The sequence below is a fragment of the Muscardinus avellanarius genome, assembly GCF_963383645.1.
Source record: "Muscardinus avellanarius genome assembly, chromosome: 7".
NCBI classification, from domain to species: Eukaryota; Metazoa; Chordata; class Mammalia; order Rodentia; family Gliridae; genus Muscardinus; species Muscardinus avellanarius.
The window spans coordinates 28,498,070-28,517,034 of NC_137793.1; the positions used below are offsets into that span (position 1 = coordinate 28,498,070).

At 40.1% G+C, this 18,965-nt stretch overlaps 1 protein-coding gene across 4 annotated transcripts in view; it reads left to right on the forward strand.

Moving 5' to 3' along the window:
* The window catches only part of CNOT6 (CCR4-NOT transcription complex subunit 6), a gene marked incomplete at both ends in the record, with an annotated part of 54,093 nt that extends 37,468 nt beyond the window's left edge, over positions 1-16,625 (forward strand). Inside the window, 8 exons of one of the 4 annotated variants that reach the window (XM_080698814.1) lie at positions 5,733-5,837; positions 5,921-5,989; positions 6,735-6,907; positions 8,378-8,532; positions 9,129-9,283; positions 10,662-10,892; positions 14,683-14,885; positions 16,413-16,625. In XM_080698814.1, coding sequence (XP_080554940.1) covers positions 5,733-5,837; positions 5,921-5,989; positions 6,735-6,907; positions 8,378-8,532; positions 9,129-9,283; positions 10,662-10,892; positions 14,683-14,885; positions 16,413-16,625 — 1,304 coding nt within the window. The remainder of the gene's footprint in view (positions 1-5,732; positions 5,838-5,920; positions 5,990-6,734; positions 6,908-8,377; positions 8,533-9,128; positions 9,284-10,661; positions 10,893-14,682; positions 14,886-16,412) is intronic. The other 3 variants (XM_080698815.1, XM_080698816.1, XM_080698817.1) reach the window with 3 other exon arrangements.
* Positions 16,626-18,965: the final 2,340 nt, after the last annotated feature.

Here is an 18,965-nt window from a genome sequence, read left to right on the forward strand (position 1 = left end):
TTCTCCATGAACGTAGAAATCTAAGTTCCCCACTTGGTCTTTGCTGGCATGGGACAGAGAGAGAGAGAGAGAGCGAGAGAGCGAGAGCGAGAGCGAGAGAGAGAGAGAGAGAGAGAGAGAGAGAGAGTGTGTGTGTGTGTGTGTGTGTGTGTGTGTGTGTGTGTGTATTGGTGTACTGTAATTGTGTACCATAGTGAGATTCAAAATAAGTAAAAAGCTGAGATTCATAGTGATACATTATATATGCACACAAGTTTTATGTGGTCTGTTTCCCTCCCCAAGCTTTTCTACTCCCTTTTATTGCTTAAATTTAAGGGAATGCCATAAAAGTGAGGCAAATACACTAAAGTAAACCTTTAATCCCAGCTACTCAGGATGCTGAGGCAGGAAGATGCCCAGTTCAGTACCAGCTTGGGCAATAGTGAGATCCTGTCTCAAAATAAAATTTAAAAAACATATAGGGAAATAGTTTGGCATGCAAGACCCTGGGCTTAATCTCCAGTACTGCAAAAAAAAAAAAAAAAAAAAAAAAAAAGCCAGGCTTGGTGACACACGCTTGTAATCCCAGCGCTTGAGAGGCTGAGACAGAAGGATCACATAGGTTCAAAGCCAGCCTCAGCTACTTAGTGAGACCCTGTTTTAAAATAAAGTATAAAATAAGTGAGGGAATAGAGCCTGGAGTTAGAAAAGCCCCTGGGTTCCATGAACCCCTAGTACCACCAAAATTTAAAACTTAAAAAAAAAAAAAAGGAATTACAGCGCTGGGCATGGTAGTGCACTCTTATAATCCCAGGGCTTGGGAGGCAGAAACAGGAGGATCATGCAGGTTCGAAGCCAGCCTCGCTGGCTTTAGAGACCCTGTTTCCAAATAAAAATATAAAAATGGGTCTGGGGGTGTAATCCAGAGGAAGAAGGGTTTCCAGGAACCCCAGTACCACACACACACAAAAAAAGGAATTCCAAAAAGCAAATAGAGCTGGGCATGGTGGCGCATGTTTGTAATCCCTGCGCTTGGGAGGCAGAGACAGGAGGATGACGTAGGTTCGAAGCCAGCGCGCTGGCTTAAGAGACCCTGTTTCCAAAAATAAACTAAGTCTGGGAGTGTAGCCCAGAGGTAGAAGGGCTTCCAGGAACCCCGGTACCACCAAAAAGAACAAAAGAAAATAGATATGGGGAAAAATACATAATTGGGCTCTAATTGCATTTGTTAGAGTCTTAAAAGATACTTCTGTTTGGGGATAGTTGGATAGTTTTTATTTTTATTTATTTGTTTGTTTTTACTTTTTTTTTTTTTTTTGCAGTTCTGGGGATGAAACCCAGGGGCATTCGACCTCCGAGCAACACACCCTGTCCTGTTTTTTTTTTTTTTTTTTGGTGGTACATGGGTTCCTGGAAGCCCTTCTACCTCTGGGCTACACTCCCAGACTCCCAGACCTATTTTATACTTAAAAAAAAATTTTTTTTTTGAAACAGGGTCTCTTAAGCCAGCATGGCTGCCTTCGAACCTGCGCGATCCTCCTGTCTCCACCTCCCAAGTGCAGGGATTACAAGTGTGCGCCACCACACCCAGCCCCTGTCCTGTTTTTTATTCTTTATTTTGAAACAGGGTCTTACTAAGTTGCAGAGTGTCCCGTCTCTAAGGCTCCGACCAGCAGAGCCTAGGGAAGAAACACACGAACGCCGACTCGGTTGATGATGTTTCCTCTTTAATGCTTCTCCCTCAATGCACACAGCAGGCAAATATATATCAGTCTCCTAACCCCACCCTCATCACTCCACCAACCCCAAGTTTCCCACAGCTAGGGCATGCACATTTCTAACTCTCTCATAGGCGGGCTGGTGGTAGCATGAGGCGCTGCATCACTGATCATCCGTAGGATGCCTGATAGGGCTCACTGCGCAGGCTCAGGGCACCGCCAGCCTCGTGAGCCTCGTGACATGGCAACATGCCTAGGCGCCATCTTGAGCCACCGCCCTATCCCGGTCTAGCCAAGCAGGCCCCGACAGCAGAGTGCCTCACTAAGTAGCTGAGGCTGTCCTGTGAACCACGATCCTCCTGTCTCAGCCTCCCGAATGCTGGGATTACAAGTGTGTGTCACCATGCCCTGCTTAGTTGAATAGTTTTTAAAAGAAACATCTCAGAAGCAATGATCATAAGAATTTAGTGGTCACCTCTCTTTTTTTAATTTTTTTTTTCATTAGTAGTAAAAAGTGGTGTGGGGTGGTGCACGCTTGTAATCCCAATGCTTGGGAGGTTGAGATAGGAAGAATGCACAGGTTCAAAAGCAGCCTCAGCCTCCGAGGCCAGGATCAGAGCCTGCCGAGGGGTTAGGCCTGTGCTGGGGCCAGCGAGGCCGGCATCGGAGTCTGCCCTGAGGCAAGGCTGCTGCTGGGGCCTCCGAAGCCAGGATAAGAGCCTGCCGAGGGGTTAGGCTGGTGCCGGTGCCAGTGGCCGGCATCGGAGCCTGCCGTGAGGCAAGGCCGCAACTGGGCCCTCTGAGGCTGGGATTGGAGCCTGCCAAGGGGTTAGGCCAATGCCGGGGCCAGCGGCCGGCATCGGAGCCTGCCGTGAGGCAAGGCCGGTGCTGGGGCCTCCGAGGCTGGGATCAGAGCCTGCCGAGGGGTTAGGCAGGTGCCGGGGCCAATGGCTGGCATCGGAGCCTTCCATGAGGCAAGGCTGCTACTGAGGCCTCCGAGGCCAGGATCGGATTCTGCCAAGGGGTTAGACCTCTACTGGGGCCTCCGAGGCTGGGATCGGAGCCTGCCAAGGGGTTAGGCCTGTGCTGGGGCCAGTGAGGCCGGCATTGGAGCCTGCCGCGAGGCAAGGCTGGTGCTGGGGCCTCCGAGGCCAGGATAAGAGCCTGATGAGGGGTTAGCTCGGTGCCGGGGCCAATGGCCGGCATCGGAGCCTGCCGTGAGGCAAGGCCGCTACTGAGGCCTCCGAGGCCGGGATCAGAGCCTGCTGAGGGGTTAGACCGGTGCTGGGGCCAGCGAGGCCGGCATAGGAGCCTGCTGTGAGGCAAGGCCGTGCTGGGGCCTCCGAGGCTGGGATCGGAGCCTGCCGAGGGGTTAGGCCGGTGCCAGGGCCATTGTGGCCGGGATCGGAGCTCACCGTGAGGCAAGGCTGTTGCTGGGGCCTCCGAGGCCTGGAGCGGAGCCTGCCAAGCGGTTAGGCTGGTGCCAGAGCCAGCGGCTGGCATCGGAGCTCACCGTGAGGCAAGGCCGGTGCTGGGGCCTACGAGGCTGGGATTGGAGCCTGCTGAGGGGTTAGGCCGGTACTGGGGCATCTGAGGCCAGGATAAGAGCCTGCTGTGAAGCAAGGCCGCTACTGGGGCCTCCGAGGCTGGGATCCGAGCCTGCCAAGGGGTTAGGCCGATGCCAGGGCCAGCGGCCAGCAACGGAGCCTGCCGTGAGGCAAGGCCGGTGCTGGGGCTTCTGAGGCTGCGATAACAGCCTGCCGAGGGGTTAGGCCGGTGCCGGGGCCAGTGGCCGGCATTGGAGCCTGCTGTGAGGCCAGGCTGGTATTGAGGCTGGGATCGGAGCTTGCTGAGGGGTTAGGCCGGTGCCGGGACCAGCAGCCAGCATTGGAGCCTTCTGTGAGGCAAGGCCGCTACTGAGGCCTCCGAGGCCGGATCGGAGCCTGCCGAGGGGTTTGACCAGGGCTGGGCCAGCGAGGCCGTCATCGGAGCCTGCCATAAGGCAAGGCTGGTGCTGGGGCCTCTGAGGCCGGGATCGGAGCCAGCTGAGGGGTTAGGCTGGTGTCATGGCTGCTGCTTGAGCCAGCGATTTCTGGATCAGTCCCCCAGGTAGCCAGGCCACTACTGGTGCTGTCAAGAGTGGGATCGGTACTTGCAACACAAGCATGCACAGAGAAATATCGCAGAAAATAAAAATCAGATGCTTCCCCTAATCCGCAAAAACTAGGAGGAAAGGGGCAACAGGAAGAGGTCGAGCTATAGAAAGGGCCCTATAGTATGGAATAGGGGAGGATGGAGCCTCTTTAAAAGTCAGGAGGTACATAAACAAATGTATCAAAGTTAATCACCAAACAAGCATGGGATCAAGGGAGGGGGAGGGAATAGGATGGGGCCTGGATGAGGGCTAATTGGATGCTGTGTGCTTGTATATCCTCTCAAGTCTTATACTCCAATGTGATATATGATTACAAGGCACCAATTAAAAAAAAAATTTAAAAAACCAGCCTCAGCTACTTAGTGAGGCTCTTAACAATTTAGTGAGACCCTGTTTCTGAATAAAGTATAAAACTAGGTCTGGGAGTATAGCCCAGAGGTAGAAAAGCCCCTGGGTTCCACCCCGAGTACCAGAAAAAAAAGGAAAGAAAGAAAGTAGTAAAAGACAGCATCAGTTTAAGTCTGGCTAAAATGTAGTGCTTATCTGTTACTTACTTGGCATTTTGGGTTGCTAAAATTTTCTCAAGATATGCTTAACATTTACAGGTTATGTCTGTACATATCTCCAGGACTATAATTAAAAAGGCTGTGGTAGAAATGAAGATCTGTGTAAATGTGAGAACACAACTCTTATAACTTATCTTCTTGCAAAGACACATTTTGTACTTACAGTAGCACATTTTTACATTTATAATTCTTAAAATTCTGTATTAAAACTGAAAAAGATCTTAAAAGTCAAGTAACTTTGCTGTTTTTCCTATCCATGTAATGGCTATCCACGTAATAACTTCTTTGAAGGATGCTCCACTACCTCACAGTGTGTTGGCATTACACTTTAGATACTTCTAATATTTATTAGCATCTTCTGAGTTGGCCATTCCTATCAGATCCTGTTAACTTGTCCTCATTTTGTCTTTTGGGCTTATCACAGGAGAATAAAGGGAGAAAGTGCTTATATCCTTTCATTTTTCTTTGCTTGGTTTGGTTAAGATTTTTCACCATTTTATCTGCCGTCTTCAATCCATAGACTTTCTCTATAGTCTTTCTTAAATGGGGCTTTCTTAAATGTGGCATTCCCAGTAACAACTTGTGTGGCATGAACAGGCACCTGGCTGTTTGAAACACCACACTGTGCTTATTCCTCATTTATGCATAAGAAGTCCTTCTGAGAATTACTTGAAAATCTTGATTGTATTTGTAAGTCATTATATTTGCTTTTATTTTTAGCATTTATGTAACAGCTGTTGAGTTTGCCTTCTACCTTTTAGACAACCCCTGTAAGTTAACTCTTAAACGGTCTTCTTGGTCTTGTTACTTAATTCACTAGTATTCTTTAAAATCCAAATATAAGACTTAGATTTGTCATTAGGATATTTTCTTGTCAGAAAGAAAATGGGCAATTTGTGCTTTTGTGCTTGAATTTTTATTTCTCTGATTCATGATAATGGATTTTTTTTAATCCCAGCCCCCTTCTCCCCACTGTAGTTTTGTTCTCTTGATTATAGCCATCTCTGTTATTGGAAATGTTGGTTTAATGGGCTCACATCAGATATAGAGCACCACTAGAGCAATTCTAGATTGATATCACATCGTTAATATTTTTTCAGAACCTCTATAGCGTGGTATAAATTTTTGTTTTTCACATAAAAAACTGAAAAAATAACATTTTCTGTAGTTTGGCAAATCATTACTAACTATAACATTGTTATAGATGATCTGATAATTTTTAGCTATAGGTGATCTGATAATTTCAGGTTTGAAATATTTTGAAATATTTTAGTACTTACATTGGTTTCACTTACATAGTTTAAACATTTTCAGGAAATCCACTTACCCAGGACATATTGAACCTCTATCAGGAACCAGATGGAACAAGAAGGCTACTGAATTACTTGCTTGATAATTTGTCAGGTACTGCAAAAAGAAGTAAGTGGTCATTTGTTTAAGCCTTTTTATTAGGAAGATCTGTAAGCATATTGCTTAATTATATGTTTTCTATATTCAACTAGTTTCAACAGAACAACCACCGCCAAGATCTTGGATTATGTTACAAGAACCAGACAGAACAAGGCCAACTGGTTGGTAGCCTTATTTTTAACTCTTTTTTACTTAGTCTCTACATGCTCAATAGTTTCTTGGTCACCTGCCCTTTGTATGCTAAAATATAGAAAGCAAAGCAGTGCTTCTCAAATGGGAGTAGTTTTATCCTCCAAGAGACATATGACAGTGTCTAGAAATAAATTTGATTATCAGAACTGGGAAAAGTACTACTGGCATCTAGTGGATCAGGCCACAGATGCTGCTAAACATCCTGTAGTGCATAGCCCAGTCCCCTATAGCAAAGAGTCCACCCAAAATGCCAGTGATGCCACCTTTGAGAAACCTTGCCATAAAGTATCAGCGCTCCATTTGTAATAAGTATATAAAAATCTTTCTATATAAGTTTCCAAATCCTACTATATTCCAAACATATTTGACTTAGAAAATTGTAAGATAGTAAGATAGCTAAACCTATGATTCTACTGTCTCAGCTTCCCAAGAACTAGAATCAAAGGGATGTACCACCACATCCAGCAAGGTCTTAGTTTTAGCTTCCAAACTTTCTATGTGTACCTCTATAGCAAGTAACAAACACATTTTATTCTAACTTCTATCAGTCCTTTCATTTTCTATCTTTCTTCATTTCCCTCATCTTTGGCATATAGTAGCTTTTCAGTGAATATAGCTTGGAATAAATAAAGTCAAACTTAACATTTAAGTGAAAACTATTACTGAAATTAATTCTGTTGTTTTTTTTTCCGCCACGTGTGTGAATAAGTAAAGTTATCTTTCCTACAGCCTTGTTTTCTGTCATGTGCTATAATGTTCTTTGTGATAAATATGCGACCCGGCAGTTATACGGCTACTGTCCATCATGGGCACTAAATTGGGACTACAGGAAAAAGGCCATTATTCAAGAAATCTTGAGCTGCAATGCTGATATTATAAGTCTTCAGGTAAGTCATATAGAAGAGTTTTTAAATTGCAAGAATTCCCTAGCATTGACAAAGGAGGGACCAACTATAGTTTAATCATTACACCAACACATTTTAAATCCTAGCTTTAGCAGTTTTTAAAAGACTGGCTTTTTAAAATTTTAGTAAATTCTAAGAGCACTACCTACTTGACTTTGCAGCACTGTGCTGCCAAATTAAACAAGTAGATTAAGCTGCATTATAAGTATATGCAGCGACAGTTAAATATTCATCTTTCAGCCAAGTGTGGTGGCTCACACTTGTAATCCTAGTAATTTGGAAGCTTATCACAGGTTCATGGCCAGCCCCGGCTACTTGATGAGGCCCTTCTCAGATTAGTGAGAGAAACCCTGTTTCCTTCCTTCCTTCCTTCCTTCCTTTTTCTTTCTTTCCCTTCTTTCCTTCCCTCCTTCCTTCCCCTCCCTCCTCCCTCTGTCTGTCTGTCTGTCTGTCCTGAACCCAGAGGCATTCTACCTCCACACTACAACCCCAGCCTGATCTTCATTTCTTATTTGGAAACAAGGTCTCGGTTGCTAAGAACTTCACAAAGTTGCTGAGACTGGATTTGAACTTACGATCCTCCTCTCTCAGCTTCCCAAGTACTGGGATTACAAGCGTGCGCCACCATACCCATCTGATCATATTTGAAAATAAAGAATAAAAATAGGGCTGCAGGTATAGCTTAGAGGTAGAATGCCCTGAGTTCAATCCTCAGTACCAATAAATAAATATTCATCTACCTCTACATTGTCCTTGCACATTCTTTTTTATTTGGGTGGAAAAGTTACTGAAATTATGGCATTGCCTAGATAAAATTTTGCTTTACTGCCAATGTTACCAGACCTTTTTTTTTTTGGGGGGGGGGTACTGGGGGTGGAACCCAGAGGCTTTCTATCTCTAGGCTATACTCCCAGACCTATTTTATATTTTATTTGGAAACAGGGTCTCACTAAGTTGCTGAGAGCCTCACTGAGTAGCTGAGGCTGGCTTCAAACCTATGCGATCCTCCTGTTTCAGCCTCCCAAACCCTGGGATAACAAGCATGCACCACCACGCCCAGCAATGTTACTAGAATTATTAGGGCACAATGTATGAATGTTATGTATTATAACTTTGCCTTCTCCATCCAACTGTCAAATTTATACATAATCTTGGGCAAGTCACTTTCTCCTTGTGGCTCTGAAATTACTGTCTGTGTAGTTCCTTCTATTTTCTTTTTGTGTCTTCCATTCATTTCTCCTAAACAACAAAAAATTATCTTGGCAATTTATGCCTATAAATGATGAATCAGTGTTACAGTTGGTTTCAGGTAACTAACATTGAAAAAATGATACAGATTTTAATCTGCAGTTCAGTTCTTTGAAGATTTGAGTTTTCAAACTATACATACAGAGGTAATAGGTAGGACTAATTTTTGTCTTGTGAAGTAACTGCTATTTACAATTTTTTCAGGAGGTTGAAACAGAACAATATTACAGTTTTTTTCTGGTAGAACTGAAAGAACGTGGCTATAATGGATTCTTTAGTCCTAAATCTCGAGCTAGGACAATGTCAGAACAAGAAAGAAAACATGTTGATGGCTGTGCAATATTCTTCAAGACAGAAAAGTAAGTCCATTTTATTCCTTAAAAAGAAAAATGTTACCAGTATTTGCAGGGTAGTGGGCAAGTCTCTAAAAACTAATCAGCAGGTAAGAGAATGAGGCACTATGAGTCCAGGAAACAATATTCTTGACTTGGGAGGTTTTGTTTGTTTTTAGTCATCATAAATAACTTTGTTTTACAGACATACTTACAGTGCTGCTGTTTCTTCAGGTGTTTACTAGGGCTTTAACTCCAATTGTTAATTAAAATACTATGTACTTAACCTTCCCTCTAGGATGGTAGAGGGATTCTTAAACCCATGCTTTGCAAAAGAATTACTTAAAAATTACAAGATGGGAATATTCCAACATTCTAAACGAAAGATGACTGCATTACATTAACTTGTAACAGTACTTTAAGATGTTATATGTATCAGCAATAGACTGAAAACAACTTTAAATGGACCTGGGAAGCTTTGTGCTAAGTGTGGAGTATTTTCCATAATGTGATTTAAGTGCCATATCTGTTTAGGAAGTTTGGGAGAGCTATATTTCCCACAAAGCTATTATCTTGATATTCCCAATTCTATGTTTGTGTGTGTGTTTTTGTTTTTGTTTTAGATTTACTTTGGTTCAGAAACACACTGTTGAATTTAATCAGCTAGCAATGGCAAATTCAGAAGGGTCTGAAGCTATGCTGAACAGAGTCATGACAAAAGATAACATTGGCGTTGCAGTTCTGCTAGAACTTCGAAAGGAATTGATTGAAATGTCATGTGAGTGACCTTTTCACTTCCTGTAAAATTGACCTCCAAAATTTAATAGTTCTGATTAGATATCTTCAAAAGGAATTATAGCAGAAATCTCATTATGTATTAATGGTCTTATCCAACACCTGAAGAAACTCAGTGAGAATTTATCTTTTCTAAAATACCACAAAGCTTAAGACAAGAAAGCATTGCCCAGAAAAGTATCACAAAGCTTGAAAAGGTATAAAGCTTTAGAAAATAAATAAAAGTAAATTTCTTTCCTTCAAGAATTTTTCACGTAAAAGAAATGTTGTATTAGTAGTTAAAATAACTGTTCAGGGATACAAATGCTGTACACTTCCATGATTTCTTATCAGCAAAGAACTTTTTTCCCTGGTTCATTTATAATAATGTTCACGGTCCTGAGCTTTGGGAAATCGTCCAATTATTTCAAATTAGAGTGACTGTCATGCTGAGAATTGAATCTTCTGTCCTTTGAACAGTTAAAATTGGGGGGTTTTAATGTGAAGGGACAGTAATGATGGAAGATAGAACTTAACAGCTGTCTTACATATATCTAAAAAAGAATGTTTATAGATATTTGTTTATTATGGTGTTGAGGATTGAACCTAGGGGACTTCTACCACTGAGTTATACCCCAGCCCTTTTTATTTTGCAATGGGGTCTGACTAAATTACTGCATGCTGGTATCGAATCTTAGATCCTTCCATCAACCTCCCAAGTACTAGGAGTACAGTGTACAACACTACAACCATCACTACTTAGTTTTAATTTGGAGAGGGTAATGTGCATGTATGTCGCTGTGAACATGACTTACATTATGACATGAGACTATAATGCTTCAATAAAAGCGTATTAAAATAACAATTTTGCTGGGTGTGGTGACACACGCTTGTAATCCCCGTGCTCGGGAGGCAGACAGGAGGATCGCACAGGTTCGAAACCAGTCTCGTTGGCTTAAGAGACCCTGTTTCCAAATAAAATATAAAATAGGTCTGGGATTGTAGCCCAGAGGTAGAAGGGTTCCATCCCCAGTACCACCAAAAACATAAAAATAAATAAATAAATTGTTTTTAGGTTTGAAGACAACTGAACTAAGACCAAAAGTTTCAAGGAAAAAGTACTACTTGAAAATTAAGCTGTCCCAAATAGAATGGGTTATTTGTATACAAGTAGTAAATTCCCCTGTGCTGGAAGTATCATCCAGCGGTTTAGATGTATTGCTCAGGTTTATTGTACAGCATAGTGAGTGACCAGAATGGAAACTGTTAGGTAAATTTTAGGGTTCTTTTCTCTTCTGAAACTTTGCAATGTTACTTCCTCAGAATCTATGGGCTGATGGGAGGGCTTTGTCTGTTTCTTTGTTTTCTTTTATTTAATGTAGCTGGAAAGTCACATTTTGGAACAGAAAAACAACTTATTCTTGTGGCAAATGCTCATATGCATTGGGACCCTGAATATTCTGATGTGAAGTTGGTACAAACGATGATGTTCCTCTCAGAAGTGAAGAACATTATTGATAAAGCCTCTCGAAGCCTCAAATCCAATGTATTGGGAGAATTTGGAACTATTCCACTTGTGTTGTGTGCAGATCTTAATTCTTTGCCAGACTCTGGTAAGAAAAAAATATTAGTTCATATAGAATGAGAATGCTTTTGACTTAAAGTAGTTTGTTTCTGGTAATTCTAAATTTAGTCCAAATTAGAATTTAATATGTGGTGGCAGTCATGAGCATATTTTAAATGTTTTGCATTGTGTCAGGTGGGAGACTGTTTTGAAGAGAAAAAAATATGGTATTTGGAAACCCTAAGGAGGAAGGACATTAATCATCTTTGATAAACATGTAAGTTATTTTAGGTTAAGCATCCCTAATCCAAAACTCCAAAATATTCCAAATTCGAAACTTTGAGTGTTGACATGATGCTACAAGGGGATAATTCCACACCATGAGACTTTGTTTCATGCATGAAATTATTTAAACATTACATAAAATTACCTTCATGCTTTTTGTACAAGGTTTACATAAAATATAAGTGAAATTTGTGTTTAGACTTGGATCCTATCCCCAGTATCATTATATAGGTTTAAATATTCCAAAATCTAAAATTTAGAACCTTCTCATCCCAAGCATTTTGGGTAAGGGATACTCAACCTGTTAACTTAAAATAACTTGTTAAAGAGCATAGAGGTTTTAAAATTATTATTATTATTATTATTATTATTATTATTATCCTCAAGTCATATATAATTCCAACTACTGAAAGGTTATCATGACAACTTCTTTAGGATTCTGACATGAGGTAATATAATTTGGCCAGCCATATATTATAGACTCTAAAATTTTTGTTTCTTTTGCTGACTTGTTTAGAAAAATATGCCTTGGGTGGAAATTGAAATTCTCATTTTCACAGATCTGGCAACTGATTTTAACCAAAAAAAAAAAAAAGAAGAAGAAGAAGGAAAGAAAGAAAAAAAAAAATCTTGGCTCTTTATCATAAAGTAGAATGCAGAAAGCTTGACCATGAACAAATACTATTCTGAAGATAGTAGAGAGAATAGACCATACCCCTTGTAATAGCATGCTATAATCGAAGTCTGAAATATACTGAAAGTCTTACAAACTCCAGCTGCAATGGGAAGAACAGAATGAGATATGGAAGGATCACCCCCCAGGGTGGTTGGTTTTCTTATTCCCCCACCCCCCAGTACTGGGGATTAAACCCAGGGGCATTCTACCTCTGAGCTACACCAGCCCTATTTTTTATTCTTTATTTTTGAAACAGGGTCTCACTAAAGAGCAGAGGGCCCCACTAAGTAGCTGAGGCTGGCTGTGAACCTGCAATCTTCCTGTCTCAGCCTCCCAAGTATTGGGATTACAAGCATGCGTCACCACACCTGGCTTACTTGTAGTTTTAGGTTTAAAAGTGCCTATGAGAGTGGTCTGATGCCTTACACAAATTATACCTTTGATTTCAAGGTGTGTGTCTCAATTCATAAAGCGTGGTGGTGGGGGGGGTATTGGGGATTGAATCCAAAGGCATTCTACCTTCTAGCCACACACCCAGCCCTATTTTATTATTATTTTGAAACAAGGTCTCACTAAGTTGCAGAGGGCCTTGCTAAGTAGCTGGGCTGGCCACAAACCTGTGATCCTCCTGTCTCAGCCTCCCAAGTACTGGGATTGTCCACCATCATGCCCAGTGAATTATGGCCTTCTAAAAATCTCTTAACAGCTCCCAGTGTTCAGAAGGCTGAGACCAGAGGATCCTGGTTCGTGGACAGCCTCAGCTACTTAGTGAGGCCCTTCGCAATTCAGTGATATACCCTGTTTCAAAAATAAAGACAAAAAAATAGGGCTGGGAGTGTAGCTCAGAGGTAGAATGCCCCCCTTAGTCCTATCCCCAGTACAAAAACAAACAAACAAAAAAACCCTAACACCAGGTCTTCAGAACTTCAATAAAGCTTTAAAATGTGGATATGTGAGCTGAGCATAGTGGCACATGCCTTTAATCCCAGTACTTGGGAGTCATACAGAAGGATCATGATTAATTTTTTTGTGTTTTCACTCCTTGTTTATACTCTATACATATAAGATTGCTTTTCTTTGGATTTTCTTGCATGAACACACATATTATATACATTTGTAGTAGATAAATTTGTTAGGACATAATTGCCATCACAATAAGATAAGAGCCATTATGAAGAAAAACTTTTAAAATCTGTTTTCAGGAAAAATAATTCTGTAATTCTTTAATCCTTCTAATCGAGCTGTTTGGGAGTTACTGCTACTGAAGGAGTTGAAGATTATTCTGTGGCCATTTCTTAATTTTCTCCCCCTTCCCTCCCTCCTGCTTGCTTTCTTTCTCTCTCTCTCCTCCCCCTTCTCTCTCTCTCTTTTTTTTTTTTTTTTTCTCTTTCTCTTTTTTCTCTTTGTGGTACTGGGGATTGAACCCAGGGGTATTTTGCCTCCAAGCTACACCCCAGCCCTTTTTATTTTTGAAATGGGGACTCACTAAATTGCTGAGTCACACTATTAGCTGAGGCTGTCCTTAAACTCTCAATCCTCCTTTCTCAACCTCCCAGGTACTGGGATTACAGGCATGTACCACCACTCCTGGCTGGCAATTTCTTTACATGCTTTCTACCCCTTGTATAGCTAGAAAGTAACTGAGGGTCAAGAGAAAAAAGCGTATAGTATTTAAGTAGCATACATTTGGGAAAATGCCCAATCTTGCTAACTAATTAAGTGAAAGTTAATATATTTATTTACAGAGCCCATATTATGCTGGGAAAATGTTTGCGGGGTACTTACCTCCATATTTGGCAGTATATAAAATAACACAAAATCTCAAGATTTGCCTGATGTGGTGGCACGTGCCTTTAATCTCAGTACTTGAGAGGTTAAGATAGGAGGATCACAAGTTAGTGGCTGGCATCAGCAAATTAGTAAGGCCTTGTTTAAATTTAAAAAAAAAAAACAGGGTTTAGGGTATAGCAGTCTCTGGAGATTTAGTCCTTAGTAAACTCATGTGCTCACGCGCGCGCGCACACACACACACACACACACGATTAGAGCTTAAAATGCCTTGAAAGAATTCAGCATAAGCAGAAATTTACATACTAAGATGGTATTATCTTTAATTTTGTGTGTGTGTGTGTGGTACTGGGGTTTCTGGAAGCCCTTCTACCTCGGGGCTACACTCCCAGACCTATTTTATTTTTTTTTTTATTTGGAAACAGGGTCTCTTCAGTCAGCAAGGCTGGCTCTGAACCAGCGTGATCCTCCTGTCTCTGCCTCCCAAGCGTAGGGATTACAAGCGTGCGCCACCACGCCCAGCTCTTTAATTCTTTTTTGAAAGTGGAAACAATGAGCCTGACATGGTGGCACATACTTATAACCCCAGTACTTAGGAGGCTGAGACAAGGAGGATCATAGGTTTGCAGCCAGCCTCAGCAGCTTAGTGAGGCCCTTTGCATATTAGTGAGACCCTGTTTCAAAACCAAGAATAAAATAGGGCTGTGGGTATAGTTCAGAGGTAGAGTGCCCCTAGGTTTCAATCCTAGTAACACACACACACACACACACACACACACACACACACACACACACACACACACAGAAACAACAAACTAGTTTAGCATATATACTCTGGCCCATTAATGAAAGGTATTAGGAAGACATGTTTGTGAGCTGTGGTTTTAAATGAATATAGGGTAAGTATAAAATAATTTACAGTGATAACTATATAAAATTGGAATTAGGACAAGGTCTGGAAAATCTTAATGGAACATTTTAGAAAGTGGGAATATATGTGGTTTTTAAAATTATTTACTATTGCACAATCTTTACGATTTGATCATTATATATTCTTGACAATGATGAAAGTATGTTTCTCTTCATTTAGGTGTTGTAGAATATTTAAGTACTGGTGGAGTTGAAACAAATCATAAAGACTTTAAGGAACTGAGATATAATGAAAGTCTTACAAACTTCAGCTGTAACGGGAAGAATGGAATGACCAATGGAAGGATCACCCATGGTTTTAAGTTAAAGAGTGCCTATGAGAGTGGCCTGATGCCTTACACAAATTACACATTTGATTTCAAGGTGTGTCTTGATTCATAGGCTTTTAAAAATCCCCATTGAACAGCAAATCTTTAAAACTTCCATAGTTCTTTAAAATGTGGGTATGTGCAAAGTAGTTCAGCCACAATTGAGATCAGTATGGAGATTCCTTAGAAAACTGGGAATGGATCCACTGTATGATCTGGCTATACCACTCCTGGGTATCTTTCCAAAGGGGCTGAAATCAGAGAACTACTTTAACATATGCATACCTATGTTCATAGCAGCACAGTTTGTAATAGCCAAAATATGGAACCAACCTAGATCTCCATCAACAGATGCAAAATTATGGGAAATACACACAATGGAATTCTATTCTGCTATAAAGAAAAATAAAATAATAGCATTTGCAAGAAGATGGAAGGAACTAGAGAACATTATGTTAAGTGAGATTAGTCAAGAACAGAAAGAGAAGGGACATATGTTTTCTCTAATATGTCCAAGCTAGGGAGTAGTGGTAATACCAGAGGGACTCCAGATGATGGAGGGGAAATCTCAGCAAAGCTTGAACGGAAGGATAGGAGAGGAAGAAAGCTGAGGTTGTTCAATGGAGGAGCTACATATGAATATGTGTAATAGCATAAATACAACACGATTAACCTGGACACTCTCTATTGGGGGGAGGAGAGAGGGCATGAAGCACAATCTAAAATGTACACCACTCTTAATATGTTCCACTTATAAAAAATAAAAATTAAATAAAAAAATTAAAAAATAAAAATAAAATGTGGGTATGTAAGCCAGTCCTAGTGGGTGACACCTGTTCCCAGTATTTGGGAGGCTGAGACAGAAGGATTGCAGGTTGGAGGCCAGCCTCAGCAGCTTAGTTAGTGTGAGACCCTATTTCAAAATAAGAAATAAAATAGAGTGGGAGCTATAGCTCAGAGGTAGAACACTACTGGGTTTAGTCCCCGGTACCACAACAATTAAAAATAAAAGGCAGGTCTTAATCCCACACAAGAGTATGTGATTACACATTTAACAAGGGAAGAGAGTCAGTGGTTGAAGTGTTAAGTAGGTGGGAGCAGGATTCAGGGATATCTTTAGAAAATGTTATTAACCTTACATTTAAAGGTTGAGAGGATTTAACCAATGACAAGTAGAAGGAAGTGTTCCAGAAATGATAGCACCTGTGCAGACCATGAGGCAGGAAAATGCTTATCATCCACAAAATGCTTTCCTCCCCCCTCCCAGCACCACCAAAAGGCTAGTATGACAGAATGCAAGTTAAATGGCACAAATGAAGTTAGAAAAGAGAAACAGAGGTAATATCATGAAGGGCCTTTTAGGTCTCATTAGAGATATAGTAAAAATCCAGAGAGGAAGAATACATCATTATGTTAAATTTGACATTTGTGGAACCATTAATTTCTATAGTACTACCTACCAGCTAGTAAGTTTTGTTTCTTTTGTTTACCAAACATGAATGTAAGGATATGTCTTGAAAACACTCAGTATTTCAGTGTTATCTTATGTGGGGCCTTGTCTTTTTCTATTCTTGTTTTTCAGGGTATAATTGACTATATCTTCTATTCTAAACCTCAGCTGAATACTTTAGGCATCTTGGGACCTCTGGACCACCATTGGCTAGTTGAGAATAATATCAGTGGCTGCCCACACCCACTCATCCCTTCAGACCACTTCTCACTTTTTGCACAGCTGGAGCTCTTGCTGCCTTTCCTGCCCCAAGTTAATGGCATTCATCTTCCCAGCAGGAGGTAGTCAAGTACCTTCAGAAGATAACCTCAGTTTTACTTGCAAACTTGTGAAAATCTGAATATAGGGGAGTGAGGTATGGCCATTAAGGAATTTTAATGATGATTTGAATTTTCAATCTGATTATTTGATATAAGGACAAAGTATGAAAGCCAGGTGCTAGTAACATATTCTGAGCCCAATATGCTTTATATACTGCTAGACAGGGATTGGTGCATTTGCACCTATCTTTAATATGTTATGTAATTTTCCTGTTTCTTCTATCCAATATAATATTTTCATGCCTTGAAATAGGAAAATGTTTGAACAACATATTCTCTTTGCACAGAAATCCTGTAGCACTACTTTTTTGAGGCCAGTAGAAACATCCAGAGACCATTCCTCCAGACTTTACTCCTTCCGTTTTCAGACTTGTTTGTAAAATATAGAATTTGAATTTAGCCTTTACTATTGTATATGATCCACAGAAGGCCTGATTTATGAAATTTTGTACTAAAAATTGATTTGAGAACGATTGTATTATAAACTAAGGCTATTTTTTTTAACCTATTTCCTGTGTTCTGAAGGCCAGCTTGTAAAAGAGTTGCAACAGACTTTCTCTGCAATGATTTGCACTGTTAGGGTTTTCTTAGCCCTTTTGTACTACTTTATTTTTAAATTGAGAACATTGTTCTTTAAATCTAAGTCTGATTAAACCATAGGACATTTTCTTGGACCAGAGGCAACTTGCTCATGAATTAATGAATTTTTACAAAAACTATCTACCAGAAAGATAAGCTGAACAATGTATGACCTAAAGGCATTTATGGACTGAATGTGATAGTTGGTATATGTACATTCTGATATTTTTAAACCTTTAACTTTTTTAATTTAAAAAATTATAGGTGCTTAGGTACAGCTTCTTAACTCCTTTTCAAGACACTTCCTGTACTATCTCCACTGTGCCTGCCTAAGTTTTTCTCACCAAGCACTGCCTGTGCATGCAGAGAAAATCTGTGCATCTTCTTTTTTATTTTTAAAATACTTGTTTAACATTTGTGAGAATTTTATGGAAGTGCTTTTGTATGAGCTGTGGCTTTTTTTTCCACATTGTGAAGCATTGAATATCACATTTTGGAACATGTTCATAGGGTGGGTGCCTGGGTCTTTGCACATCAGACCCAAACACTGCTTCTGGTGTTGCACAGTGCTGATTGTCACCCAGAATACTACTATCATGTAAATTCTTTTTGGTTATCCATGTATTCCTTATTTTATTTTTTAAAAATCATTCATTTTTAAGAAAAAGTAATTTTCCATTTATGAAGCAGTATGAATTAGATGCATTTTCCAAACAGGTCCCTAAGACAATTCTTCAGATCATTTTTAAAGTGACTAAGTCATTTTAATATATCAACTAAGATAAAAGTTTATTGTATTTTGTTTTTGCCCATAGTGCCATTAGTAGATTAGAGATTACAGCCAGCTTTAACTTTGCAGACTTAAATTGTGTATGTTCTGTTTTCATTCGGTCATTCTTTTCTCATTCAAATGAATTCAGACAGCTTGGTCTACTGCTTTTGTTTCAACTGCAGGCAGGGGAGCAAAAGGATACCATACCATATGAGCATTAGAAAAAATGTTGAATGTTGTTAACAGTTTTTATACAGAGATAAGTCATTTTGGATGATGACTTAAAATTTTATGAAAAATGTTCAGCACTTAAACGTGCTTAGTGTGTTTTTAAGAGAAAATAAAATTGCATTGCATACTGTTTAAATGATTTTTTTTTAAATTCTCCAAAAGGTTTCCATTTTATTTTTCTTATTAAGATTTTGTCGTGATGGATTTTTGTGTTTTGTTTCTTTTGGTTTGAGTTGTGCTGACACCAAACACATCCAGTTTATAATCAGTACATTGGAAGCTGGTATCATTGATATAGAACCAGTACCTAATTTTTTATGGTGTTTTAATTTTTTTGTAAAGTGTGAATAAAAGGTATGTTTGCTCATTTTTCCTAAACACTGTGTTGGTAATGTGCATCATGACAATTTCCAGTGAGGGTGAGCTGGAGCTGGTGGCCTGCATTATGTAATCACAGGTCCAGAGAGCTGTGTATGAAGGGAGGAGCACTTAACCATTTTTTATTTGTTAATGGAAGATGTATTCTTTTCATAGATGCTGGAACTAGAGTGCACTTGTTAAATGCTAAAGGTTTGAGCTTTACACAAAATGTTTTCATCTGTATTTGTTGTCTACAATATATTTGAATTTTGGGGCAGCATACTAAGATATAATGGCCTGTTATATCTTGAAAATACTTGTTTTCGCCTCCGGGCGTACTGCATTCTGTTGGTCAATTTGAAC